At 33.0% G+C, this 27,173-nt stretch overlaps 3 protein-coding genes and 2 long non-coding RNA genes across 5 annotated transcripts; 3 read left to right on the top strand and 2 right to left on the bottom strand.

Moving 5' to 3' along the window:
• The first annotated feature begins 2,526 nt into the window (after nucleotides 1-2,526).
• On the top strand, nucleotides 2,527-4,853 carry LOC135120575 (serine/threonine-protein kinase greatwall-like). Its single transcript, XM_064044899.1, has 7 exons — nucleotides 2,527-2,625; nucleotides 2,734-2,832; nucleotides 2,883-2,931; nucleotides 3,801-3,915; nucleotides 4,303-4,492; nucleotides 4,544-4,596; nucleotides 4,649-4,853. The coding sequence occupies exons 1-7, from the start codon at nucleotides 2,527-2,529 to the stop codon at nucleotides 4,851-4,853; spliced, it is 810 nt and encodes a 269-aa protein (XP_063900969.1).
• Nucleotides 4,854-6,149: 1,296 nt separating this feature from the next.
• Nucleotides 6,150-7,161, top strand: LOC135120551 (uncharacterized). Its single transcript, XR_010278649.1, has 4 exons — nucleotides 6,150-6,247; nucleotides 6,308-6,421; nucleotides 6,483-6,536; nucleotides 7,029-7,161. It is a non-coding gene; the product is annotated as an uncharacterized LOC135120551 (long non-coding RNA).
• Nucleotides 7,162-10,046: 2,885 nt separating this feature from the next.
• Nucleotides 10,047-16,811, bottom strand: LOC135120574 (DNA repair protein RAD50-like). The gene is made up of 43 exons (XM_064044898.1): nucleotides 16,757-16,811; nucleotides 16,594-16,702; nucleotides 16,451-16,542; nucleotides 16,313-16,399; nucleotides 16,179-16,258; nucleotides 16,033-16,123; nucleotides 15,916-15,973; nucleotides 15,809-15,866; nucleotides 15,484-15,543; nucleotides 15,310-15,424; nucleotides 15,202-15,262; nucleotides 15,087-15,148; nucleotides 14,930-15,032; nucleotides 14,827-14,871; nucleotides 14,686-14,771; nucleotides 14,490-14,633; nucleotides 14,358-14,435; nucleotides 14,191-14,295; nucleotides 14,037-14,138; nucleotides 13,889-13,981; nucleotides 13,789-13,836; nucleotides 13,552-13,622; nucleotides 13,402-13,497; nucleotides 13,074-13,343; nucleotides 12,883-13,015; nucleotides 12,765-12,833; nucleotides 12,570-12,710; nucleotides 12,357-12,498; nucleotides 12,145-12,293; nucleotides 11,982-12,092; nucleotides 11,847-11,930; nucleotides 11,708-11,793; nucleotides 11,504-11,651; nucleotides 11,277-11,450; nucleotides 11,101-11,226; nucleotides 10,989-11,041; nucleotides 10,853-10,938; nucleotides 10,721-10,794; nucleotides 10,595-10,657; nucleotides 10,476-10,542; nucleotides 10,358-10,424; nucleotides 10,170-10,298; nucleotides 10,047-10,116 (listed from the first exon to the last, which is right to left on the bottom strand). The coding sequence occupies exons 2-43, from the start codon at nucleotides 16,622-16,624 to the stop codon at nucleotides 10,068-10,070; spliced, it is 3,987 nt and encodes a 1,328-aa protein (XP_063900968.1). The 5' UTR covers nucleotides 16,625-16,702; nucleotides 16,757-16,811; the 3' UTR covers nucleotides 10,047-10,067.
• Nucleotides 16,812-21,249: 4,438 nt separating this feature from the next.
• LOC135120555 (uncharacterized) lies at nucleotides 21,250-22,272 on the top strand. The gene is made up of 4 exons (XR_010278652.1): nucleotides 21,250-21,481; nucleotides 21,742-21,835; nucleotides 21,886-22,095; nucleotides 22,197-22,272. It is a non-coding gene; the product is annotated as an uncharacterized LOC135120555 (long non-coding RNA).
• Nucleotides 22,273-22,964: 692 nt separating this feature from the next.
• Nucleotides 22,965-23,943, bottom strand: LOC135120605 (uncharacterized). Its single transcript, XM_064044940.1, has 5 exons — nucleotides 23,856-23,943; nucleotides 23,602-23,808; nucleotides 23,379-23,551; nucleotides 23,107-23,284; nucleotides 22,965-23,041 (listed from the first exon to the last, which is right to left on the bottom strand). The coding sequence occupies exons 1-5, from the start codon at nucleotides 23,860-23,862 to the stop codon at nucleotides 22,992-22,994; spliced, it is 615 nt and encodes a 204-aa protein (XP_063901010.1). The 5' UTR covers nucleotides 23,863-23,943; the 3' UTR covers nucleotides 22,965-22,991.
• Between the last annotated feature and the right edge of the window lie 3,230 nt (nucleotides 23,944-27,173).

The following is a 27,173-nucleotide window of genomic DNA, read 5'->3' as shown; positions in this document are numbered from 1 at the left end:
GTAGCATTATATTTTTATTATTATAATACAAGATTTAGCAAAAATAAAAAAAAAGTTTTTATTTATAAAAAAATATATATTTGTATAAGAATATCTTTTAAAAAAATTAATTAGTAACATTATTAGTGTTTGCAATAAATAAAATAAAAGTTGTATAAATCTAAATATATATACAAGCATTTAATATAATAAAATTGGAAAGGTATCATTAAATAGATTTAAAAAATAATAATAGTATAATACACTAATATATAATCTCATTTTATAAGTCATCAGTAAATAGCTTATAATCATAATAGAAATATATTAAAGACTTATATTTATAAAAAAACATAGAAAAGAATTAAAAAAAAATAGAAGAAAAAGTAGGGAAATAAGTAAAACTATATAAAAGTTACATAAAAAATTGAAATGAATAAACTAAAACATATTAAGTAAGAATAACTATTAGGGAAAAATAAGGTAAGGAAAATTTTTAAAAAGTTATAAATTTTCTAACTATAAATATTGTTAAATATATAAAAGACACTATTTAATACCTGAAATAAACCATTTTTAACTGAATCTTTTAGTAATGACATATTATAAAAGTAGACTTTATAGTATATAAAAACATACTGAATAAAAGTTTCAATTTAAAAATTTATCAAGCTTCTTAAGAAGCAAAAGTATTTTCCCATGAAATATTAATTTAAACTTTAAAAAATAAATATATTTAGTTATTGTGTCTTCGCTGAAAAGATAAGCTTAACTTCAAAAAAAAAAGCTCCAGTCTTCCTCTGTATAAAAAATTTGATCGACTTCTTTTCTAAAAGAGTTTGTTTTATTTATGATTATGATTATGATTACATCTGTTATTAACTTGTTTAAAATTAACAAACCTTATAAAACGTTTTTTATCTTTGATCTTTTTAAATATTCATTATATTTTAAGGTCATTATATTTTATGGTGAACGGTATAATTACCAATTTAACAGAAGAATTATAGCATTTTTATATCATTGTCATTGCTTTAAATAATTGCAGTTTTCTTTTACTTATTTATCTTACTTTAATTATTAAACCGAAGCATAATTTAATATATTGTAACAAATAATAATTAGAAAAATAATTAATTATTACAAAAATAAAAATAATTTATTACTGAATATTATAATAATAAAAAGTTTAGTACTTTTTGTTTTCATTAATTTTTTCTTGATAATTAACAATTTTATACATAACAAAAGTTTCTTTTAAAAATATATTTCTTAGGAAAACTTATTATATTATAATAATGAAAATAAGGAAAAGTTGAAGCGTATTATTGTCAAGTGTAAAAGGTTATTATTACAAAATACTGATTGGTTTTTTTATTATCGTAAATTTCTTGAAAAAATTGAATAAAAATTAATGAAAAGAGCCAAGTCAAAGAAAAATGTGTGTAGATCCCCAAAATAATCGAATATATTATATTGTATACATAAATGTTTCATATAGTATACAATACGCATAAAATAATTGCCCATTTATGGGTAAACACCTTTGTTTTACTTTTTACGCATACATAGGTAGAAAATTCTCTTTAGAATTATAATAAAAAAATCATCGCATTCCTTTTTTTACTTCTTTTTTAATGAATGATTATTCTGCTTTGAAAGTATTTGTTGTTGGTAATGAAAAGGTCGCTTTATTCCATGAATTTTTTTAAAATTCTCAAATTACTGTTTGTGGAACTTCACTTACAATAGTGGGTAACCGATATCTTACGTACAATATTATAATGCCAACCAACGGTTAATTCTTTTTTTTTATATTCATGAATTTTTCTATCATAACTTAAATTGCTAAGTTTATTATATTTCAATAAACTTTTTTACAAATGATTAGTAAAATATTTAAAATTTTTCCCAACAAATTTGTGAATACTTTTTTCGCTTAAACTAAAAGTATATCTTTACTTTAAATCTCTTGCAATTTTGTTATTTGTTATGCTTTCGTGATTATTTTTTACTTGAGTTATTGTGAGTTTTGATAAAAGGTTTTTTTTGGTAACTTACGAGCCCTACCAATAAAACTAAGTAAAACTTTCATTTATTTTCATGTATATGAGGAGCTTAAAATAGAAACTTTTTTAATTAACTTCTTTTGTCAGCGTGAATTATTTTATTTCATAGTTATTCATAGTTTATTAATAATATTCGTACTTTTGTTACATCATAAAAACTGCTGAATAATGTTTATATTTCTGCATCACTAGAAAGTGTTTTACTTCAAAATTTAAATTTCACGTTATATATTTAGAATTTTAATTTTTTTATTCAACAAAATTATATGGTTTCTTTTTTCGTGAAGCTTATAATCTTCTTTAAGCAAACACAGTAAACTTTTTGTTTGTGGTTGTTTAAGTATAATTTAATAAGCGCAAGACCCACATGTACGCCATTTAGTATTATTAAAGAAACTTAAATTGATATAGCAAAACGATTTACTCTAAGCTGGATGGGACGTTAATATGAAAGTGTTATAATGAATAAAAATCCGACATGTTTTATAGGTCTCTTTCTGCTTGCACACTTTGCGGTGAAGAACAATTAGAACAACTTCATAATATCATTAAAAAACTTGAAACCATCCTCGCTGAGGTGCGTTACCGCTGATAAACTTCATTTTTTTCACTGCTACTGAAAAAACACTTTTCATTGGTAGGTTTATTTGTTTCATTAATTTTATTTCTTATAATAATAAATCAGATGAACCAATTGAAGAACCCGGCAGCTTATGTGTTAGGGAAACGGGTTTTATTGGCTCTTTATAGAAAACTTGAAACTCCGCAAAAAGAATTATTACAGGTTATTAATCATTATAATTATTATATATTAAACTTCAAATTGGTTGTTAGCATCATGCATTTTCATTGGGAGAAAAAATTTTGACCGGGAAAGCACGAGGTTAATAAAAACTTGTTGAAAATGCTTTCATTGGTTTATTTTTTACCCTTTCATCTTATTTTTGGTGCTCTTGTTTAATGACGTAATATGATTGCTGTACGATAAGCCGCGGTTAAACTATACGACATCGTCCTTGCGTCCGTCCAACCTCTAACACTTTTTTTGAGCTAACCTTGAGCTATTTCACAAAAGACTTTTCACTACAACTGTTTACCGGTTTTAGCTTTATCATTTCATTGTTTTCCTATTGTCTTGTGGTTTGCTTTAAGTTTACATATATTTTATTAGTAGCTGTTATTGGTGAGTTATATCGTATATTATTGGTAGTATTTCTGTATGATACCATAATATTTAGTGTTTAAGAATATTTCATATTAAAGTACTTTTCCTCACTATTTTTTATAAAAGTAGTACTGTTTTTGTAGTATTTTTTAAGGAGCGTGAACTTTTATGTCTGTATTTAATAACATTTTACTAGGAATTTCTTAAATGTTTTATTACTCAGTAATATTAAAAATAAGCACCGAAAACTTTTAACTGAATAAATATTTGATAAAGTTTACTAATCCCATAACAAATAATGAAAATAGTAAATTTTTTAATTTTTCAATTCATTAAAGTTGTATGATTTCTTAATTTTTTATAATAATCGAAATTAACCCAAAAGAATTGAACTTAGTAAAAATGCCTTCACTATAGAAAGTTATATTCTAGCCAATAAAAACGGTATAAATAAATGAGGCCCAATAATAATAACTACAAAAAAGTAACAAGTAACTAGTATAATTAATATTATTGGCACGTGCTTAACCATAAAATGTAAAACTAAAAGGTTTTAGGTTTATTCAATTTTTTAATGATATTTTTAGATATTTTAAAGTTGTCCCGAAAAAGCGCAACTAAGAAGACTGGAAAAACTCTCCAACGCTTTCCTTGTGTTGGGGATTTTCAATTTATAAAACCAATCAGCAGAGGCGCCTATGGGTAATCAAACCACTCATTGCATATATTAATATTAGCGCCCCTACACGTGGGCTTCATTAGCTCTGATGAGATGTGTATGTTGAGGGGACACTTGCAGTTTCTTACAATCAAAATTGAAATTTCTTCTGCTCACGTGTAGCTTCTAAGCATGTGCTTTATCTCGCTCTTAATGCGTAGCTATAAGACACGAATAATATAAGGGAGTAAAGTAACTACAACCAGTCATTTCTCACATAAAGCCAGTTACTCTTATATAATAAATAACTTCATAAAAACTTGGTATCATTAATATTATCTCAAAACTCTACGTTCAGTCGACTACTTGCAACCTCCTTGTATTATTATTAAGTGTACTTTTTCGTATTAAATCACTTGAAAAATTCATAGAAAAGTGTATTTGTGCCGAAAAAAGCAAACTGAAGACCTTTATGCAATAAAAATAATGAAAAAAGAAGAGTTGATTCGGAAAAATATGGTTGAGCGCGTACTGGTTGAGAAGAAGGCCATGTGCGCTTCCCGCAGCCCCTGGATTGTGAAGCTCTACTTTGCTTTCCAATCTAAGAAGCATCTTTTCCTCGTGACTATTATTTACCATTTAATTATTTATAATCATTATTATTACTGCAAGGTAATGGAATATCTCATTGGAGGAGACTTAGCTTCTCTGCTTCATGTTGTTGGGTAAAGAATACCCTTTTTTATAATCGAATTTTTTAAGAAGGTTTATATTAAGTGCCTTTAATGAAGAGACTTCATGCTTCTATATCAGCGAAGTTGTTCTTGCGCTTGACTATCTGCACCGCTTAAAAATAGTGCACAGGGATGTCAAGCCAGAGAATATGCTTATCGATAAAAGAGGTAGCGTAGCTTTTTTAATGATAAGCTATTATTACGATGCGTTAGAAAAATATAGATTGCTTACTTTATTTGATGATTAACTTTTTCTATCCTATTATTCTTATGCTTATTTCTATATATTTTCCATTAAAGTTATGGAGAAAATTATTAAATAATACATATTATATATAAGCTGATTATTTATTGGGTCTTTTACATCATTTACTTGTAAGTTTTCTATAAACTTTATTTAACTTTTCATTATTTTACATGATAATAATATATAAAAATAACTTTTATTATTTATTTTAACTTTCTGCTCATTATATATAATTTAGTTATTATTAACTTTTTTTAGGTCACGTAAAACTTACTGATTTTGGTTTGGCCTTTGTGGAAACCAAACTCGGTAATAAAAATAATGAGTTCCTTTTTTTTGTGAATCTAATTTGGATAAAAACCGTTAAACTTTTGCTCCTTTTTCTCGTTACTTGTTTATGGGGCTTTGAGAACCAATAAAAAACACCAGTTAACACTGGAGCCAATTAAAAAGCAGGAGTAATTGTATTTGCTAACCTTTCTGGATTTTTTATTTTTATGAATGCAGATGGCTCCAGCAAAACTATTAATCAGTTTCCTTCATACTCTCAAGTTAATATTAAAACTTTATTTGCAAGTAAGCTAAAGAAAAATGACATTCCTGCATATGACTGTAGTAAAAGCTCTAGAAAAGGTACTACGAGATTTATTATTACCAAATAAAACAATGAACTTTAAAAAAAAATTAATGACAAAAATTTAAAAACGTATTTGGAGTTTAAAATATACAAGAATCTACGATTATCATTGATATAATTGTATTTATTTTTGCAGCCGCCCGGCAGAGTCCAAGTTTTTTGGTGAACAGGGATGCCCCTCGTTATTCTGAGGTCTTAGAAACATTAGAAGTACTTCACTATAATTAATGGGCCCAAATAGAATTGTACAAGAGAAATAAAGAATATTCCCCACGTGCCCTCCGTGCAACTTTCACGGTTGTTTTTATTTGGCCAATCACTTTTCGTAAAAACTTTTACGCTTATAATGATATTTGTTTTTGTATTTCTGAAGTTTGTGTTTAGCGCTTTTATTATAAATTATTACATATATATATATATATCAAAAATAATGAATTATATATTCCTAATAGCTCGTAAATAATAGTGAACGAAACTTGCAAAGAGTATAATTTCTTTGCTTTGAGTAATTATTGGAAAAGTTAATAAAAATAATGAAGTCTGTAAAAGAAACTCAGTTGCAATATTTATTTTTCTTGGCTTATAAAAATTCGTGAACATTTTTCAATAAATTGTTATATTCATTAAACTTACTAACACTTTGTTTCTTTTTAGAAGTTTAAATGAGACTTTTGGCCTTAAAAAATCCACAAAGTCAGAACATATTTTGGGTACACCAGACTATTTGGCGCCAGAACTTTTGCTGGGATTGCCGCACAGTATTAGTTTTTTACTTTTCTTATTACTACCACCACTCATACTATTTAATGACATTTCAGGCTACCCCGTGGATTGGTGGGCGTTGGGTATATGCGGTTATGAATTTCTTACTGGCTGTCCTCCCTTCAACGGGCCGTCAATAAGAGACATATTTCAAAAAATTATTCAGCATGGTTATAAAAATTCATATATTCAATAAAAAACATTAGATCATCCTCGTGTTATTGTTATAAGATCTTCATTGGCCGGAAGATATCAATTGTAGTGCTAATGCCGTCCATTTAATTGGTTCTTAACTTTCCATACCTTTAGTATTATTCCGGATAAATTTACATGATCACTATACTTTGTAACTATACTTTCTTCGCTGAATGCTTTATATTGTATAATAATTTTTTATTGGTAAATAAGTATTATAATACCAGTCATTTTAATGCAAAAAAAGATAATAAAGGTCTGCACGTGTATAACTACTAAGCCGTCCTCCAATTGCAGCATCTTTATTATAATTTAACCTTAATTAATCTGTTAAGCCAATCCCCTCCCCCCTTAATGTAGGGGTTGCCATGCGGTGAATTTAGCGAGTCCAACCGGCAAGGTCAATAGGCAGAGGCTATAAATATTTTTCTTTATGAAACTACCCTTGCTATAATAAACTGCTGTGAAAATAATACAATGAGCCCCAAAACTATTTTGTCCAATAATCTTTTTATAATACAAAAAAAAATAGTGAATTATCTTTTCTTGGAATTTATACTTTTCAGTATTTTTTGCTCGTAGAGAGTTTACTTCACGTGGACCCAACACAAAGATTGTCGGCCAATGAAATTAAACACCATATATTCTTCAATAAAATCGATTTTAGTCGCATTTTAGAGGGTAGCGGACCTTTTGTTCCTTCAGTGGCAGACAGCGAGGAAAGTTATTATTATTATTATTATTATTATTATTATTATTACTATTATTATTATTATTACTATCTAAAGGATACAGCCTATTTCTTGCAAAGGACTGAATTCCAACATGCATCTGTCGAAAGTTTGAGCCACGAAGGGACCAGCGAGACTAGCGCTCCGTCAAAAAACAATCCGTTTACTGGTTATGACGAAAAAGTGTGTAACTGCTTAAATTTAAAGTTACTTTTATTAAGATTTTATAGGAAATTAATAAGTTTAATTATAATAAGCCTTAACGGAGACAAAGAAAATAAATATATATATAAGTTATTTAAAAAGGAATATAATGTAATAAATATATATACCCATTAGTTCCTTTAGAAGGTTGTGTTATAATTAAACGGCGTTAAGCATAGCATTGCTGCGTTCTTGTTTTTTTTTTAGAGGTTCTAGTTAGTGAACTATAAACTTTTAGCCTAATATAATTTTTCTGGTAACATTTTTAAACATGATTTTAACTTTAGAAAATTGTATTTTTTATAGATAAAAAGTGGTTTTCCTTAAACAAATTCTCTCACCAAAAATAATTCATCTTAGTATAAATCTTGCGCTTCTGCTTATATTCCGGTGCTTTCTTGTAAATCTATAACCCTTATGCAATAGGTTGCCCATAATCTTTCCGAAATCAATGTCGAACTCTCTGAAAAGTTAAAAAACATCAGAAATAAATATTACTTTGACTGCCCGAAGAAAATAGACTTAAAATAGTTCAAATAAATTCAAGTTATGTTGATAAGTTCCATCATGTTAATTGTTATATAGATGCTTCTAGCACGGAGAAAAAGAGTAATTATACATTAAACTGGTAAATTTTAAAAATCATCTATAAAAACCGCTGATTATAAAATTATTCAATAGCTTCGACCTCTTTATTATAAAGTATAACTTGTTAACTTTATGTTACGGTTCAAACATAACTAAAAAGTTATTAGAAAAAGCTTCGGAAATATATAAAGGAATAGCAAACCAAAAAAAAAATAAGATAAAATTTTTTAAAAGTTTTAAAGATCAGTAAACTTATTAAGTGTAACACAATAAAAAAAATAGAAATAATCCGAAAAAAACCAGGTGCACATTTTATAAAGACGGTCCCCAGAATTTCTTTACTTAGTTGCCGTTAATTTGGTGCAATTGACCTTATTATTTAAAAATTTACTTGATAATACTATTAGTAATAAGTTTTAGTCCAAGATTGTTCTCATGTACATCATGACCATGTTCCTCTTATAAAAGGTAAGGTATTGATTTTTTATGTAATTGTGTGTAGTCTTGAGGCTAGACATCAAGTAGTAAATCAAATAATGGATCATACAAACAAAGTTATACTGGCCTAGAAGGCCTTTCAGAAGGAATTCTACAGAATTCCTGAAGTTTTCTATTGGAATATCTGTATAAAGCGATTTTATAGTTAAGGAAGATATTGTCTTTACCTTCTTTATTAACATCTAATAAATGTAAAAAGGGTTTTCAGAATTTTTTTATAAGGGTTAGCCTGTTAAGAGTTAAAGGTTTATTCAAAATGTAATCATTTAGCTAAACCTATCATCGTCTGTTTATGTTGGCTGGTTCAGTTTTTTTAAGACCTAATTTATGCATTATAGGCAACTGAGGGTCTTTTTCCCAACTCGGATATCTATTCAAAGAATTTGGTGCAATAGTTATCCTTTAGGGACTGTAGTAATAAAAAAACGAAACTTTTACTTTATAAGGAACTAATAATTCCTCTTTTCTGTGCCGTAAATAAGTATATACTTTTAAGCTGTAGAGAGTATTAAAAACAATTATACGATTCATAGCTTTGAGCACATATTATAGGTGCAAAAAAAGGTTTTTTAATTTTCAATTCTTAGAAGTGTAGATGGATTTTGCAGTCTATATAACATTTAGACCAACCAAGAAGAAAGGCTAATAATTACTAGGGAAAATATTTAAGTGGGAAGTTCCATAAAACTAGTAATGAAAATCTTTTAAATAGTTGAGAGTAAAAACATACTTTGTGGTCACCAGACCTTCCTCAGTTAAGATTTATCGCTGAAAATTACTAGGCAGGAACCATAATTAACGTGCAAAAGGAAACTAGCCCTGCAAGAGGTATAGTTTATTTTTGTTAAACTCTTGTGCTTCCAACGCATGTTATAAAATTTATGGTAGTCTTAAGACCCATTTTCTAAAATAACCTAAAATCTTAGGAACAGATAAGGATCAGTTTCAAACGTATAAACAGCTTATTAAGCCTGGTTCGAGGATATAAATAGTATTTCAGATGTGCCTCGTAACAGAAGCCTTCTTAAGGGGGGATGGCCCTTAAAATTAACAGCAAAAAGACAGTATTGCTCTATTTTCTTGATAATGTATATACAATAAGAAGAGAACAGGTGGCTAAATGCTCACAATTAAAGACTTGCCAACAACAACAGCAGAAACTGTAGAAAAACTGAAGGTTTTTGTCGACAAACGCAACATTTTTCTTGGCACTCCGCCCCGTTATGAAACAAATCGCCAGAAGGGTGGTTAGTATTGCGGGTGGATAATCACGCGGATATGCCACGTACTGCGCTCTCCCATATATAAGACCTAACCAGTGTATTTATGTGGACATCGAATGTTTTATTAGAATTTGTAGGAATCGCAACCCTTATAGGATATGCTGATTGGGTACGATTAATGCGCTATAAGGACGCACAGGCCCGGCAGATAGTACACATATAGACCAAAGGAATTACCACAACCTTGACTATATATGTGAGCTTCAGGTTGTTTATACAGTGAAAACCTACTTCAAGCGAAGGGCTTGGCTGCATATTATTAGTAAACTTACGAACAAATTAGTTAAATGAAAAAGTAAAGTGCAAGCGCATATTTATTATAGAGTGTGATGCCGAAAAGATCGTTTCACAACACATGTATGTTGCCTGATAATAATGTATCAACCAATAAAATTTTAAGTGACTAAACAAGAATGTGCCTGGAGTCTTTGGTTACTCGGTAGTAGTGCTCCACGTAGTCGGCCTGCCCGAGATAGTTTACGAACTCATCATCGTGCGTGATCACAATTAACTGAAAGTTCCTTTGGGCTCGGCGGTTCTCTATAATGCTGGCAGTGATATTTTGTTTAGCTATTAATATTGAGTGGAAGAAGGGTTTGACAGATACTTGATAAGATTTTGGGCAAATTTCTCAATATTTTCTCTGTCCAAGTTGGCAGTGGGCTCGTCCAACGCTTGAGCAAATATAAGGTAAAGTAACTATGTCGTAAATTATCTATAGATACCAAGAATGCCGCAGTGAATGCAAAACGTCTCTGCCAGCGCAAGTCTTATTATAAGCGACGCCAGCACCTGCCAAATTTATATAGTTCATAGTGAGACACTCGTTCAACCACCAGCACACCTTTTGGCCAGCGCTGCATCTGCCTTTCATGTCGACTTCAACGTCTCCCTTCAGCATGACCACCTGAAAATGCCGTTGAATTAAATTGGCGCCGCCACTGCAGTGGACGTCAAAATAATTCCGAACTCTGTACTGGTAAGAACGGCGGCCAGTGGCGTTGCTAATAGCGGACTCCGAGCGAATCTCAATGGTGTCAATGTCTAAAATGGGGGCGGACGACTAAGAAGGAAGCTCAGTACTAGTGCGGCGGGCGGATACCGGATCCGCTGTAAGTGTTGCTCCACATCTCCTTGATAATTTCGTTGATGGCGTTCATTTTCACACGATGGTACTGCACGATTGTCCTGAGGAGCGAGCCCTTCATTACTGCCACTAACAGAGAATAACCACGTACGCATCCAAGGCCTTATAAAACTTATCCAAGTCTGAGGAGGCTACCAGGGTCGTCTAGAAGGTTTGCAGGGTGAGTGAGCCGGCAAACAGTTAATTTCCTTAGAAAGAAAAACCTTGAACGAGAAAAGCTTTTCTTTATAAGTGCGTAAAGCCGAAGTGTATATGTCGGAATGAAGCTCGCGATCGACGTCTTCTCTTTGCTTTTCGAGCTCGTGTTGCCTGCCCTTCAGCACACTTCTCTTTTCATAGAAATCATAACCACCAGTTATAAGCTAGTAAATAAAAAAACTTCTTCTTTTAGGCGATCCATTTGGACTACAAGCTCTTTCTTTGATTCGAGCATGCCACTTTTGTTATAGCAAGAAAGTTGGTTCGCTAGTTTTTGCGTGGTCTCTTTCTTTTCGCTCATGTCAAGGTGAAGTTTTCGAAGGTGGAGATTGTCCTCCATATTTCTTCGGTGTTCCTTTTGGTTATCATATTAAATATACATGAAACTTTCCGACAGGAACGTTATACAGTTTGTGTATTTATTATATTTCTCTTCTTTTCAAGGTCTTCCTTAAGAGCAGATATTGTGCTTTCCAATTGGCTCTGCTCGTGTTGAAGACTTTGCAATTGCTCTTCGAGGGGTTTCAGGTTGGCCAGAGTGGAGGAGGTCTTCAACCTACAAACTCGGCTCTGAGCATGTGCTCAGTGGAGTTATAAAGGCGAACAATAAACCTGTTCACTTTCTCTAGAAGAATGTTGAAACGCCCGAAGTCTCTTTCGAGTCGGGCTATCCAGTCCGCCAAGTTCCCCGTTGTCACCTTATCATGCCTCGCTAATACTGCTAGCCATGCGGGCAAGACTCGCAAGAAACCTCCTTATCGTTCTGATACTTGGCGCGCTCTTCAACTTTCTCCTCAAACTTTTCTTTAAGTGAATCGCGTTCATGAGAAAGCGACTGGTATGACAAAAGTCGGTAAAAAAGGGACGAATAGAATGATAAGAATACCTGAATATCGGAATAATAACTTTCAATGGACGCGTTTAATAACATCTTCTTCTCTTTATACTTTTCAAGCTGCTCCAGAGAGGCTAAGAGCAACTCCTTCTGATGCTCTTTCTATATCGAACTGCGTTCTACTATCAGTAGTATAACAAACTTCACGAAGTACTTCTTGAAGTTCTTGCCGAAGAGAAACAACTGAAAATTCGTAAGTGAGCAGTTCTTCTGCAACTTTTTCTACTTCACTGGCTTCACTTCTTTCTCTCTCCTGCAAGGCCTCCAGCTTTTGGCAGGCTTCTTCCATGGTTGCGTATTTTTCTTTATAATATTATAAAAAAAGTAACGGATTTCTAAAGGCGCAGCCAACGCAATAGTTAAAACCAGAAGAGTGAAGTCCAAGAGACTCTGAAGATATGGAAGCTTCGAGTTCTGAGTGGTCATAGAGTAAACCCAACCACTGATCGCTATTGACCAACAACGCTTCCAGCGTCTCCACGTCTTTTTTAAGGTCCTCCGTCTTACACTATTATAGTCATCCAATGAGAAACAAGTTCTTCGACGCTTCCCGGGGGAGCTGGCCAACAGCATGAAGACCCTTTCAGAGCGCTGCTTAGCTTCCTCCAGCTTTTCAGCGATCGAGTCCAGACTGCTCTGTAATGCCGGCAACCGGCCGTTTCGGATACGGCTAATATCCTCGTGGATGATGCGTAGTTGGTCGAGCCGCTTCTTCTTGGCCTTTTAATTCACAAATACTCAACAAAGCAATAATATGAATTACAATGAACATACAAAGAGTGTATCAACTTCTTCTTTCAAGTTGTTCAAGTATAGAGGAACTTTTTCTTTCTTTTTCCGCAACTATCAAAGGGTCAATATTTGCTTTATTCTAGTTTACATGACACTCTACTTTGTTATGAAAAGTAAGACGTTCCGCTTCGCTTGAGAAACTTCTTTCGCAGAGTGCGCAGTAGTGCTTCTCTAGGAAAACCTTCTCGTAGCCCTCAATGACAAACTGCGAAGCTTCAATCTGCTTGTAGATGCTGATTGGATATTTAGAGAAAATTGTTCGTCTTTGTTATGAGAGGCAAAAGGACAAACCCTTGTTGCTTGCTGTAGTTCTTCTCAACCTTTTCGTACGCAGCGGGGAAGGGCAAGCTCCCGCATTCGCTCCGCAGTAAACCGTCCTTTTCTACAGGGGGGATTACACATGCTGGAAAGAGTCTATAAGCGAATGGGCTTCCTTTCAGCTGCAGAAGGAGATGCTGAATCTCTTCTTCTTCACGAGACTTCTGAGATTCTAATGAAAGGCGGGCCACCTCGCTCTCCTGCTTCTCTAGGCATAAACCCCCGAGGGCTTCCCTTTTTCCCCTGTACGTTTTTGGCATGTTGGGGGAGAAAAGATAGGAACAGCACTAGCAAGGTCTACTGGAGCGCTTTCCTCAGCATCTCATTTGTTGCAAAAGGGTCCGCTTTTAGAGATGTGCCAAGCCACTTGGAAGCGTCCGCGAGCACCTGTTCCGAGCTGGGCGAGAGTGAATCTTATATAAATAGAAATAATTTTATTAAAGAAATGAACAGATGCGCAATCGATGCTTCAATTCGAGCTTTTCTCTCCTTCATCTGCTCAACTTTGGCGCGTGAAGACGACTGGAGGTGGAAAAATAAAACAGAAGCTTTCAAAACTTTTAAATTTCTTAGCATAAATAAAAGACTTGTAAGATACCGTTTGCACTGCTACAAAAAAACTTTTGTTTGATGCTGAAAAAAAAGATACAACATAATAAACCGGAAAGATATATATTAGAGTACAGACCTGCAAGTGGAAGAGCTTAATATCCTCGTGGAGGCTTTCCATGTGCGACTACGAATATTTATTTAACTTTTTTTTGTAGATAAATAAGAAGAGCTTCCACCTGAATTTTCGCTCTGGAAGCTTCCAGTCTTTCTTTTTCCAGCTGAAGCTTTTCAACAGCGGCCGCTTCAGTTTTCAACGATATTTTGGTTTTCTAGAAATACAAAAATGATTATAACAAGAATAGCCTGTTCAACCCGAACATGTACAATAAGTTCAAGCTCTTCTTCAAGGTTTTCAAGATCCTGCTTGCTAACTTTTATCTTGGAAAGTTCGTTATCAGTATTGATAAGTTCGAGCTTGAACTGAGTCTATGCTAATTTTTTTATTACTTTTATTATTATGATTATTTTTAGCACGAACCAACATTTGGTCTTTCGATTTCTTTTCCTGTTCAGATGCAGACATCTCGTTGCGAAGCTTATCAATTTCCTTTTCAAAGTTGCCGTTCCGTTTCCACAACTCTCCCTTCAAGTAAATAATAATAATAATAATAATAATAATAATAATAATAATAATAATAAAAGCACTTTCAGCCTCCCCAGCTCCTTCTTCTTCTCTGCTATCATCGTACGGAGAACTGAACTAAATTCAGAAACAGCAGTTTCCTAGCAGTCTAGAAGGTGAACAGAACCAACGGCCGGAGAGCGTCAAAGTCTCACGTGGGTAAACTGTAAGTCATGTGGTTGATGGATGTCGTGTATCTCTGAAATTTCCAACACAAGTTCATTTATTTTCTGCAATGCAGAGTCCAACTCCTCCTTTTCCAATCGACTTTTCGTCCTTTCGTCGCGGAGTCGCTGGTTCTGGTCATAAAGTTTAACTTTCTTTCCGATGCGAGCGGCGCTATAGTAAAACCAGAAGACACATGTTTTTCAGTTCACTATTTTTCTCAATAAGAAGGTGTTGCTTTGCAGTGTTTTCCCGAACTATTCTGTCCATGTCTATTGGAGAGCAGTAATAGTATACAACAACATAGACAAAAACAGAGGCAGTAACCTTCTTTAAAAGACTGCAACTTCTCCTTTAGCTCTTTATCAGAATCTTAATAGTGGGATGTTCCAGAGTAAAAACTTTTTTTTTTATCAAAGTAACTATATACCGGGTAACACGCGCACTTTGACAGAAAGCTCGTTAATTTCCGAAGAAATTCGAGCCAGCATCGTTTCTTCGTTAAGCAGCAAAGACTCAACCGAAATGGCTTCCTTACATTTGATTCACAATCCTTAAAAAAGTTAAATAAGTTAAATACTAATTACTTCTATTTCAGCTGATATCGCGTTTAAATTATTTTCGAGAGGGGCCAACTCAGAATCAAGATCTTCAAAGAATGTGATAAAAATAAGGCTGAAGCACAAAGAAAATTGAAGATACCCCGAAATCTATTAACGCAAAGCTCAATGCTCTTTCCTAAGCTATCCAATCTACTTTCCAACTTTTATTTAATTAGAAATTAATTTCTTTTCCAGATAATAAGAATACCTCAACGGCTTTCTCGCGGTGGATTTTATAGTGACCTATATCGATCTCGAGCGTTTTGAGTTTAGCATTCAGCTCCAAACGATACTTTTTAATATTTTCAAGTGCTTTAGTGTACCTAAAGCCCTCAATATTTATTATATATATATATATATGATATAATAATAAAGAAATAGCCTCGTGGAAGAAAATATGCCGTCAAACTTTTCTTTTAATTTATTAGGATCGCCCAAAGGCCTATTTCATAAGATTATATATAAAGAAATATATATCTGAAGCACCTAAAAGGATTTTAAACGAAACACTGAAAGTAGAACAGAGTTAACATTAAGTAAGAAATTTAGAAACTTTACGAAATATCAATTAATTATTTTATTTAATTATTATAATGTTAACGTATCCTCAAGTAAGAAATTTATTATAATTTATTTATAAATGATATTATATCTTTAAATTTTTTCTTGTTTACTAAAATAAATAGGAATGAAACAATTTTTAATACCAATTCGCTTCTTCTTGATGACAAAATATAACATAATCCAAAACGGCTTTAGAAATGCCTAAAAGAAGAATAAGAATAATCAAAAGAGCACGCCGGTGACAACTAACCCAGCTGGAGTGGAACTTCTTTATCCATATCAACGCATTTACGTGTTAGGTTCGATTTCTATTAGGAAATTAGATAAATTTTTTTTAAATACGAGGATTAGTAAATTAGAAATAAACTTCTCCAGAAACAGGATCTTTAGTCTCCAAAACATTTTCAAGAGTTTTTAAAGTGGGTTTGTTGGTAGAACTTTGAGCCACCTGCAAAGTTCTTTATATTATTATAATCACTTTTAGTAAAAATTAATATAGAGCACAAAAGTTACCTGGTGCAAGTAATAACTCGGCCAGCTGTATTGCAAAAGCGAAGTTTCACTTTGGCTTTAACTTCTCTTTCGGATGAAATCTTATTTATAATTTATATTGGTTTATTAAGAAACAAAAAAAAAAGTATTGGTACTCTTGGATCAAAAACAAAAGAGCGTCCCATATTAGAATCTGGTGGATATTCACCTGTGGTAGCAAACCGAAGTCCCTCGATGACAGTCTTTATAACGTTAAGAAAAAATACTGGAAATAATTATAATATGAAAAAAACCGTTTTCCCAGCTCCGTTTTGCCCACAGATTAGGGTTAAAGGCGAAAAAAATTCAATGACTGTAGGCTCATCGGGACTAAAACTTCGTACTCCTACATATATGCTAGAAGAGCTTATTGACTGTATATAGTTGGAAGCAATACCTTGAAGTAACAATTTTTCAAGTGAGGACATAGTTTACTTATAGGTAATAAGTTTTATAAAGGAGGTACTTTATATTAAGTGATGAAGAAAAAGGTTTTAATTGTTTTCCTGTAGCCAAACCTTTTAAATATAATAGTTGATAGTCAAATAATGGAGTTTAACCCCTTCGTGTATTGAGCTCTCCATTAGCCGAAAGCTCATTTAGCCCTCCCAGTTTAAGTAGTACCGAGGTTAACATCACTCCCTTCTTGCTTAGAAATTTGTATAATACTCAATGTAATTTAGAAAGTTTGGAGTCGAAAGCGCTGAATTACAGTGCCTCAGATGCATTTATAAGTTATTCCTAAGTTAAAATTAAACTTTAAGAAAGTTAACAGCTGAGTTAATTGTTAAACTGGAATTGAAAATTTAGTAGCCCAAGTGCACGTCCTTAGCCAGTCACTTAATAACTGTGCTTTCTGAAAAATTATCTGCATATAATCATAACCCCAGAATTAAAAGCATTAAGACAGTAGGAACTTAAACGTTCGTTGCAGGCAATAGCCTGGAGGGACCAGCACAAGGTGGTGTTATTTATAAGGAGCGTGACTCAAGTTTTCTTAGGTGTATCGGGCGTACTGCAAATTTAGAGTGCTCATACATGTGAGAGTCATTCCAAATAGGTTTAAACACTATGTTGGAATGCGCAAGTAAAAAATGTATGTAACATTACAATCACCCCACAGCTTATCTTCTCAGGTGTACTAAGAAACAATTCAACAAAAAAAATGAAGCTTTTGCTTGCCCAACTCTTTATAACTTGTTTTAAGATGCCTTGTTTAAATTAAAAAACTAAGAATTGGGCTCTCAAAGAAAAGAAATTATATTTTGAGGAAATCAAAACTTATAGAATGTAAAGAGAGGTTTTATTCGCATACATAGCAATCTTGAAATGAGACGGAATTTAATAAGCAACTTAAAAAATAAATCGAATTAACTACGCTTTACATGATTGTACCCGATCGGTGCTAAAAATTAAAAGCAGTCTTTCTAGTTCATGTCTTCTCAAGTTGTATATTACCCAGTAAAAGCTGATTTAGAAAAAAAATAAAAGTTATTTACCATTAGCCTTATGATTCTTGCAAATTATAAGCGTCTATTGCGGAAAAGAGCACTAATAAAAAGAAAAGCAAAAAATAAGTTGGCTGCAATGAAAACTCATATATATATACTAGAAAGATAAACTTAACACTCAGCACTATGATAATGTCGGTCATCTTTTTTGGAAAATATATATATATTAATAAACGAAAATCTACTAAGCAAATTCTGCCTTAACTTTTAGCACCAAAATTACATGACCTTTATCAAAAGCCTTTATGCCTCAAGTATTTACAGGGCCAAAAGCATATGAAGAAAAATTAGGTGGGACGTCCCCAGCATTATCATAGTCCCATAGCGGACGCCAAAAAGCCTAACGGAACTAGAAGAACCGGATAAAATAACTTGTTCTAATGCTTTTGTCATTAGTGCCTTAAATCATTCCGCTTCGTACTCTTTCTTCGTATGTGGTATAGAGGGATACCTCGGGAAGACCTATTCGTAAAGCATGAGAACGTAGTTCGAAGAAAGGCGAGGCTCAATCAAGTTTTTGTTCATTTAATTATTCATAGCACTGGCTAGTTATAGACGTTATTACAATCAATTACTACTTAATTAATTTTCCCCTTTAAAGCGAGAGTACAGAGGTCACAACTTTTATGAGTGAACAGGTTCACTTTAAACAAATGTAAGGTGTGTTAAACCACCGAAGAATTTGGTGCACTAGAGAGAGTTATTATTGAGAGCTTTTGTAATTACATGTTAAGGTGACTATGGCCTAGTAAGCCAGTTCCGTTAAGTATAATAAAGGTTTTCTCGAATAGACTTCAGGTTGGTAATTGTGATTTTTATTGTGTTAGTCATAGAATGGCACTATCACTGGTAGTAGCTATAAAAGCGTATATATATGTACACCCAAGGTTAGAATAAACGTATAAAATTTTTCACTATAATCTGGCAGTCCCTTTAAATCACAACATGTCCCCCGTGGGAAAAAAAGAGCAGAAAAATGAAAACCTTCTCCTGCGGGGGCGTGCTATCTCCATTTCCATCCACGGGCATGCTAATTAATAGACGCCCGTGGCTAACAGTTGCAGTCATCCACTAGCGTTCAGGTCGCAAATTCCTAAAATTTAAGTGGGCATTTATCTTTTAGAAGAGTGGCTTCAAGGCGACGAGCAGACGTAGAGTTAATTTATATAACAAAAGCTTGTTGTGGAATGCAAATAACTTCTCCTAAATAGTAAAGGGTATAGAACGGTAATGACTTCTCTGATTTTTGTGATGTGAAAAAGACGTAAAGTACATCTCAGCCATCCCGAGATATTTAACTTGCTGCTACGAGGGATGGTTGATAATTTTAAAGAGAGGCTTACGTTGAGATGAAGTACCCTTTCGGCACATTCGAAGCTGCTTTTAATGTCATAAATACTATCTTTCAAAATAGGATTGTATGTCATTGTATACCGGTTAAACTATAATCTATAGTGGTATCCTTGGGGTATGAGGCTAGGTTTCTTTTTTGTTAATTGTAGCGTATTATACATGTGCTAATAGAAAAAGAATATAGGACAATAAAAAAGTCTTTAGTTACATCCGCCTAAGAATTTTTAATGAAGAAATTCATCGCACTCACTCTAGCAGTAGAGCTCCTACGCGTAAGATATGGGCGTTCTACCGCATTTAAGTAAGATAGAAAGTTTACAGCAAATATTTTATTAACTAGACCACATTAAAAACCCTTTAAGTCTATCAAAACCACTCCTGTTACTTTACAGTTGTCAAAGGTTTTTGCAGCCTCTTCCGTAAGCCTATCTAACTAGTGACCAGTGAAGTAATTTTTGTGAAAAACAAATTGAAAAGTGATCAAAACGCACATACTATCCAAAAATTCTAATAGTCCGGGACGAATAATCGCTTCTGCCACAAACTTGTGGGGAGATAGTCTAATAAAATTGACTAGGGGCCTAGTCAAGATAATAAATTTTAAATGCTGCTAAGTTTCAACGTTTTAAAAAGTAATTGGTGGTTATAACCTTGTCACCTGGAAATTAATTTTTTAAGTTAGATTTTAAGCTTTGCATTGGTAATACCGTAGGGGGCCATTTTTTTCCCCTTGCTTCTAGAGATTGGCTAAATCTCAAATTCCGCACTGGTGGTTAGCTGAAGTATTTTTCGATATGTCCATAAGTTAAAACGTTGGCATCTATAGCAAGATTGATCCTCACGCATTTTTAACCGATATACCTTATGCTTTTTAAGCTTAAAATCCTTTAGTTCGCAGTTAATCAAACTTGACAAAGAAAAAAGGTGTTAATTACCTTACTATTTTTAAGGCCCGCATTCTAATCACTTCAGACTGTAAAATTCTTAAAAAATTAGATCTCTTTTGCTGTTTTCATATTTATCTCTGCGAAAACCACGAATAACAACTTTAAGTTCTTTCCCGCTAGGCCATGGGTACGTGATACTTGGTCCTAGCCTCTCCGACTATTTAAGCCCTGTGACCCATGTTCGGCCCACTTAATTTTCATTTACTAAACTACGTATATATATGTTTGGTCGGCTACGAGACGGCTTGAGTCGACCTTCGAGACGTGCTCAAGTCGCACGTTAACGGCAGGGCCTTCAGCGTGCGAGCGGGTTCTGCGCTGTCGCCGCCTCGCCAGCTCGCAGAGGGAGTCCAGCAAGTTACTCTTTTATCACCGCTGCTATTTGCAATCTATACGAGCGACATACCTCTGTCAGTCCACCCCTCCACGCGGATGGCAATGTTAATATGATCTATTCTTCATCTTAGTCACCCTACTTCACTACGTCAGCACCTACATCTTTGCCTCGCCGGGCTTGCTAGCTGGAATCATCCACGGGGTGCATTTACGCTGCAAAGATTAAGGCTTCATGAGCAAAGAAAAGTCTTGCACAACCGACATCGTTGACTTGCAATGGCATGATATTTTGGTGGAACTTTCAGATAAAATAAATAAATGTCCTCGTAAATTCTAACGAACGCACGTGAATTATGTGAAGGTAAAGGTCAAGACAGCGACCCATATGCTGTATCCTCTATTGTGCAGCAAAGGCTTTTATTGCGCAATAGCGAAGGCTGAATGTCCAGTTGGCCGTCATGACACGCATTTTCTGTCTGGGTCTAAGACTTATCGGCCAGGGGGTGCTCGCCTTAAGTGCCACAAAAATACCATTATAATGTTCGCGTTGTATATGATGCTGTTTAATGGAGCGTTGAATAACAGGAGAGTAATAAGTTTTATTGAGCAAGAAATCTCTTGTAAAAGGTAGACCCGAAATAAATTAAACAAGTGATTGGTAGAGGTCCAGATTGGCAGGTATTAACTTAGCCTTTTGTTTGTCTCCACTTACATTCTTAATATGAACAGATTCTAGCTCGTTTGTTTTGTTTAAAGCAATTTTTAGGTCCTTTGAAGTTTTGCTTTATAAGATAGCCTTCATCGATGAAAGCTGAGGGATCTAACAAAATGAATTTAGGGCCTTGTTGAGGGACATTTGTATATATACCTTTTTATTAATGATTTTTATAGATACTCTGTTATGAGCGCAGACCACTTTAATCGGACTAGGGGGCCCCAAAGGAGTATTATTATTCTCCCACGGTTTTAAGGAGCGGCGAAGACATCTTGGATAAAATTCCAGCCATTTTGTACAGGTAGAGGGAAACAATCCTCGCTACTAAAACTAGTAGAAGAGGCGGCCTCGAATCACAACTACTAGCCCTGCGACCTCCTGAAGAAACGACCAGTAGTGCTGCCAGCCATGCTCCCCCGAGAGGTTATATCTAAATATAAAATAATTAAGTAAAAATTAAAATTTTTTTTTGGCCTTTAAAATATATAAATATACAAGTATAAGGTTGTAATTAAGCTAGCAATATGAAAAGATATAAAGGTCACATAAAAATGTTAAAAGTAGTTGCGCAGAAGAAAAAAAAACACTGGGCCGTAGTGTACTAAAATTTCACGTTACAACTCTTGAAAAGTTGTAAATTCCCAAATATTACATGTGCACTAATGAAATGTAATTACGAAAAGGTATACTATTTTCTACCCCCGTTCAGGCGGATGTGCACTACTTTGCGTAATGGAAGAATTATTTATGGAATGCAGAGGTTTTAAGGCTTAATGGGTAGGCTTTCTTTAAAGTTTTGTAAATATTCCTTATATACCACATATCAGAGTACTTGCGTACTTATGAAAGTGATACAGAAGACTCTGAGTCAAAGGCTTCTGAGGAAAAAGTTGAAGTATGCGAAAGCCCAACTATTCTTCCTCTTCCAGAAGTTTTCCATAATAAAGAGTTAAAAAAAGTTGAAGTTGATAGCTTGGGGAGGATAAGAACTTTCGGTCACGTCCCCGGCAATTGGGCAACCCACGTCTATGTTGAAGGTATTGTTGAGGCTCTTGCTTTAGGGGTTTATTAGATACTTTACTAATTTACCCAATGCATAGGCAGTAGTATTGGTTTTTCTGACTTATATTTTACTTAGTACCAATTTCAGAAAATCTTTATGATTTTTTTGAACAAACTGTTATAAGGATGTCAGCACATACGAATATAAAAACCCACTTAATACCGGCTCCTCATATAAGCCTTTCCAAGACTGTTGCTCTGCAGTATCATGAAATATCAACTTTTATTGATCTACTGGGAAAAGAATTAGCTAGCAATAGAAACGTCCACCAGAAGTCTCTTTCCTTTTTAGATAACTTAGCTCAGAGTACCCACTTTAAAATCCTTACAGTTTTTTGTGTCGTGCTGAAAATTTTAAGTGCTTTCTTAATGATACTGCGTCGAGAGGTTTTGCAGCTGTGGCGTTAACTGCTAAAAGTAAGGTAACTCTTTCTATACACACATCTCTATGTAGTATTCACCTCCAGCATTCAAGTTTATGGGACTGTTTGATGCAGTAGATAAAGTTTTTGAAAAGTTTGGTTTAGAAAAATATTATAAGGTATGGAACAAATGCCTTGCTATTTTACTTTTATGAAAAACTTCGTATTTTTCTTTTAGGATCCTATAGCCCACTTTTCATTTGCCTGGTGGACCTTTTCGGAAAAAGGAAGTAAAAATGATAATCTTAAAATTTTAAGGGATAATGAGCTTTTACTTAATAATGACTATAAAGACTTTATAGAGCGATATAATTTAATGATAAATGGAGTTTCCTGTAAGGTAGGCAACAGAACTTACCAAATAAAGTTTTAAAAAAAGGTAGTATTTTTGCGCGCTACAAGGAAATTTAATAGCTTTTTTTCAAAATTAAGATATATTCTCAAGCAATTTAACCGATATTTTCCTTTGACTCTATATTTTCAATGAGACTTTGAACGACTATTAATACAATGAAAGGTTAGTGCCAGAGAAAAAAACTTCACGACTAATATAAACCAGCTCACCTCCTGCGTCGTCGTACACGAGAACTCCTCCTCGCCAACAATTCGTTTCAATGCCGATCCTCTTGTTTTTTTGGTACTCCTTCTCAATCAGCTCTTTAGTCCCTTTCCAGCCAGAATAGCGGGATAAGTTTTGCCGCCCAATTAACACCATTGTTTTTAACCGGAGTTCGTTTGGAGACTAATTTAATTTGGTAGATTAAAAAGTAAAAGTAAAGTGATTTACAGTAATATTACTTTAGATGTAGTTAAGAAAAATTAACATACAGTATTACCCATTCTGGTAAAAGATGTCTGCTTATTAAGCTAAAGTTACCGATACCGTATGTTTCTATTCCCTTGTAAAGTAGTTCCTTTTCTGTTATAGTCCAATTTCTTTCTTGAATAGCAAAAGTCGTTTCAAAGTATTTTGGATTTAAGTTAACTTCTTTAGTCAACATATGGAAACCTATAATAACTTTCTGAAGAGCAGTTAAACTTTTAATATAGTAAAGAAACCTTTTTCGTTTTTCTTGAGGCAGAACTGTAACCTTAATCTTTTACAAAATATTTTTTTCTGCTCATCGGACCAAGTACTTCTTGGGTGAAATTTAAAATTATCTACTTTTATTTTATATTCATCAAGCAACTTGGAAAAATTTAGTTCTTCTTTCTCACGGGTGTCCCCTTCAAGTACCTCGGGTTCGTCGATCTTATCAGCTTGCCCTTCAGCGAATTGTTAATACTAATAAGAAATAACACACAAAAAGAACCTAGCATCCTGGGTTTTCAAAGCACAACAGTTGTGATTAACCCACAAAAGGATAGCTGCATTGTGACCTCCTGCAAGGTTTCTAAGTGTTTCAAACACATCAAACCCTCAGGATATAAAAGAAAAAGTTCCAAAGTAATAGGAAAACTATTAATACAAAACTTTCAGCTTAATAAATTTTTAATGCTTCACTAGTTATAAATTGTTACGTTATTAGCACCTATTAAAATTTTATGTTTCTTTACTTCTAACTATTTATTTGTACCTTTATCATAAAGTTCTTATTTATTATTCCCTTCTTCCCTTTATAATTTTTTTTTTCTTACTTTAGAAGAAACTTATATTTAAACCATTGTGGCAAGGTCCTTTACTCAAAAATACCTTCTAACTTCGTCCATGGATATTTAAATCAAATTAGTCTTAACAACCCATGAAATACACAATATCTTTTTCACAAGCAAAAATTGACCATCCCGAGGTTCCTAAGTGTGAAAAATTAAGAAAAATGGCTCTTAGAACTCTGATAACCTACTGCAGCCTTCACACAGAAATAGAAAAGTAGAATTAAGGAACTTTAAGGCACAGAATCTGAACTTGCATGTTTATAACGTTGAAGACGCTTTGGCTGACCCGCCCTATACCTATAAGCATAAAATTCACGACCTCTGTATTTTTTCCAAAAAAAAACAATGAAACAAAGAAACAGGTCAACTATTTGTCAACAGACTAGCATTTTGTTCGAGACAAGTCGAGATATTTCGGTCTATTGACAATTCTGTCCCGCATATTAAAAAGTTAACTAATCTTCATAAAATTTTAGCTTTTTACATAAAGTGGGACCTGAATACAAGTGTGATACCATTTTTGGGAACAATATTAGCAACAATACTCGCTCTGTCGACTATCGTTACGTTCTAGAAGTCCTACTACAAACCAAAACTAGACTAAGTGTAGAATACAATCATCAATTTTTTCCGTTAACAATACAAACAAGACAAGTTATACCAAAAATTTTACGCTCAGAACTACCACATAACTTTTCGCTAACGGGATGTGACGAATGGCATGGAAGAATTCACAGTCTACGCAAAAGTAATAGTTATATTTTATGTTAGTAGGCCGGACACCTCATTATAGGAACACGAAATACTACTTGAAAAGGTCTGAGGCCACAAAAAGAAAGTTACAGAAATTTACTGGTGTCCCTTCTAAGATAAAAACGGCCACTGATTTTTGGCCCACAACTAACTTTTACTAAAGCGATGAGCTCTATTAATAAAAATATATACAAAATTGCAGCATTTGAGAAACTTAGCTCATTAAAGGATCATAACGGTTTCCAAGTAATAGAATTAACGGGCGCACCCTCGAATGAAAAGGTTGTAACCACCACTTGCGAGCTCCATGGTGAACACTGTTTCTCTTCTTTTATTTATACTAAATCGCGGTTTGTTAAATTTTATTATCTATAAAATTTGATGAAAATAAAAAATTTTACACTTTTTATTCTTTATTGTACTCACCGGTGATTGTAGTTACCCAATAAAGTCACTGTTCCTTTTCCCGTTTAAATTAAAAAACAGACGCATCCCTTTCCTTTCTTCTCACCATCAGATTCAGTATCACTCACCAACCTAAAACCAAACTTTCCAGATTCTTCACACCCAACAGTAAGTAGTACCAACCAGGAGCGCTTGCCTAAAGAGACAAAATTGCATTCAACTCTCTTACCTCTTTACAAGTATACCCATCTTATTCCTGCACCCTCATACTTGCACTCTTCAATAGCATTATTATTTAACTGTAAAATTTAACTTGCTAGTTTTTAAAAATTTACATCAACAATACTTTTAAATGTTTAATCAGTAAAGCTTAAAAAATATCTGATATTCAGAGCAGAAGTATCACTAACAAAGTATTTAAATTAACTATCCATCACCTTAATATATAAAGAGCTTAGGTATTGCATAGTTTTCCACATAACATAAGCTTACAAAGTCCCTCAAGTACTAACATAGCAAAAGATAGCACTTGAACAGTTTCGAATGTTACCTTCCAAAAGCGCACAAGCCACTTACTGATCTGTGATCAACGTATGCGAAGATGTTAGGCAAATTATTTTTATTACTACGCTGAACTAGCATTTTTATATTAAAATTCTTTTAATAAAAAAATTCAATTTAAAAAATTTAAATTTAAATTATTATATAAATTTTATTTAAGAGTAAATTTATCATGAAAAATTGTGATATTAGTATTTTTATTATTATTTCTTTAATATTTCTATTTTGGAAAAATATAAATTATAATTTTAGTAAAATATTTAACAAAGTAAAATTAGTTACAGCTGTTTTTCAAGTACTATTTGGTTTGATGAAATGATTAATTAGCAACGATATATAGTATCGTTTTTTGAATAATCTGTTAGACTTCACACCACTCCAAAAAATTGATGTCCACCCAAGGGGGCAGAAAATCAATTAGTTAGGTATCGAGATCTAATATAGTCTAGGGCGCGTCCATCATTAGGCTGGGCCAGTATTTTGACTCAGGTGCAGGGAGGAGGGTATAAGTCAGTGACTCAGATGTTATGATTGGCCAGATCCATAACGCATACAAGCGTGGCACCACAGTTTTCTTCTGGCGCAAAGTAAACGTTAAAAAAGCTCAATCCGCCATGGTTGTACGTGACGTGTGGCCACCATGCGTGCTTATGAAAAGTTATTAAAAAATGAAAAGATGAACTACTCCTAATATTAAAAACTAAATTTGATAATAGTATTAACAATAAAATTTAAGATGTCTTTAAATAGTAAACATACTTTATAAGTATAATAAAAAAAGAAAACGAAGAAATAATAAATTAACCTATAAATTAAAATATATATGTATATAGATAAATTAATTGTATATATATATATAAAGTTAATAAAAAATAACTAAATTAAAAAAATTAAAATATATATATATAAACTTAACATGATATATATATATATAATTTTAATGTGCACCAGAAAGCTAGCTGGCGAGCAAATTATAAGTAGAAAGTAGATTTATTAACTCTATACAATTTCTTTATTATTACTTAACTTTGAATTATAATATGACTATTTTTAATATAATTTTAATTTTATATATTAGTTAATTTTTTGAAATCTTTCGTTCCCAAATTTTAGTAATTATATTGTTTTTAGGCACTTAAAAGTCGTAGTCAAAAATACCTTGGCTTTACTCTGAACTTGCAAATTAATTTCCTAAAATTAAAATTATAAATTATTAAATAACATTAACTTAATTTTTTTACAATAAAATATTTAAT

The sequence above is a fragment of the Zophobas morio genome, unplaced genomic scaffold, assembly GCF_036711695.1.
Source record: "Zophobas morio isolate AGI-343-1 ecotype UQ-CSIRO unplaced genomic scaffold, CSIRO_AGI_Zmor_V1 ptg000398l, whole genome shotgun sequence".
Classification (NCBI taxonomy): Eukaryota; Metazoa; Arthropoda; class Insecta; order Coleoptera; family Tenebrionidae; genus Zophobas; species Zophobas morio.
This window is presented reverse-complemented; position numbering and strand designations above follow the sequence as displayed.

Excerpts from the sequence above, each read along its gene's own strand:
- LOC135120575 (XM_064044899.1), top strand. The coding sequence starts at position 2,527 with ATGTTTTATAGGTCTCTTTCTGCTTGCACACTTTGCGGTGAAGAACAA. Across the intron at positions 3,916-4,302 it reads ATCAGCAGAGGCGCCTATGG|AAAAGTGTATTTGTGCCGAA; the intron begins GTAATCAAACCA and ends AAAAATTCATAG. Across the intron at positions 4,597-4,648 it reads TCTCTGCTTCATGTTGTTGG|TGCCTTTAATGAAGAGACTT; the intron begins GTAAAGAATACC and ends GTTTATATTAAG.
- LOC135120574 (XM_064044898.1), bottom strand. The coding sequence starts at position 16,624 with ATGTCCTCACTTGAAAAATTGTTACTTCAAG. Across the intron at positions 16,400-16,450 it reads AAAACGGAGCTGGGAAAACG|ACTGTCATCGAGGGACTTCG; the intron begins GTTTTTTTCATA and ends AACGTTATAAAG. Across the intron at positions 15,263-15,309 it reads ACCGCGAGAAAGCCGTTGAG|TTGGAAAGTAGATTGGATAG; the intron begins GTATTCTTATTA and ends ATTAAATAAAAG.
- LOC135120605 (XM_064044940.1), bottom strand. Across the intron at positions 23,285-23,378 it reads GACATCTTTTACCAGAATGG|TCTCCAAACGAACTCCGGTT; the intron begins GTAATACTGTAT and ends AAATTAAATTAG. Across the intron at positions 23,042-23,106 it reads CGTGTACGACGACGCAGGAG|TCGTTCAAAGTCTCATTGAA; the intron begins GTGAGCTGGTTT and ends TTGTATTAATAG.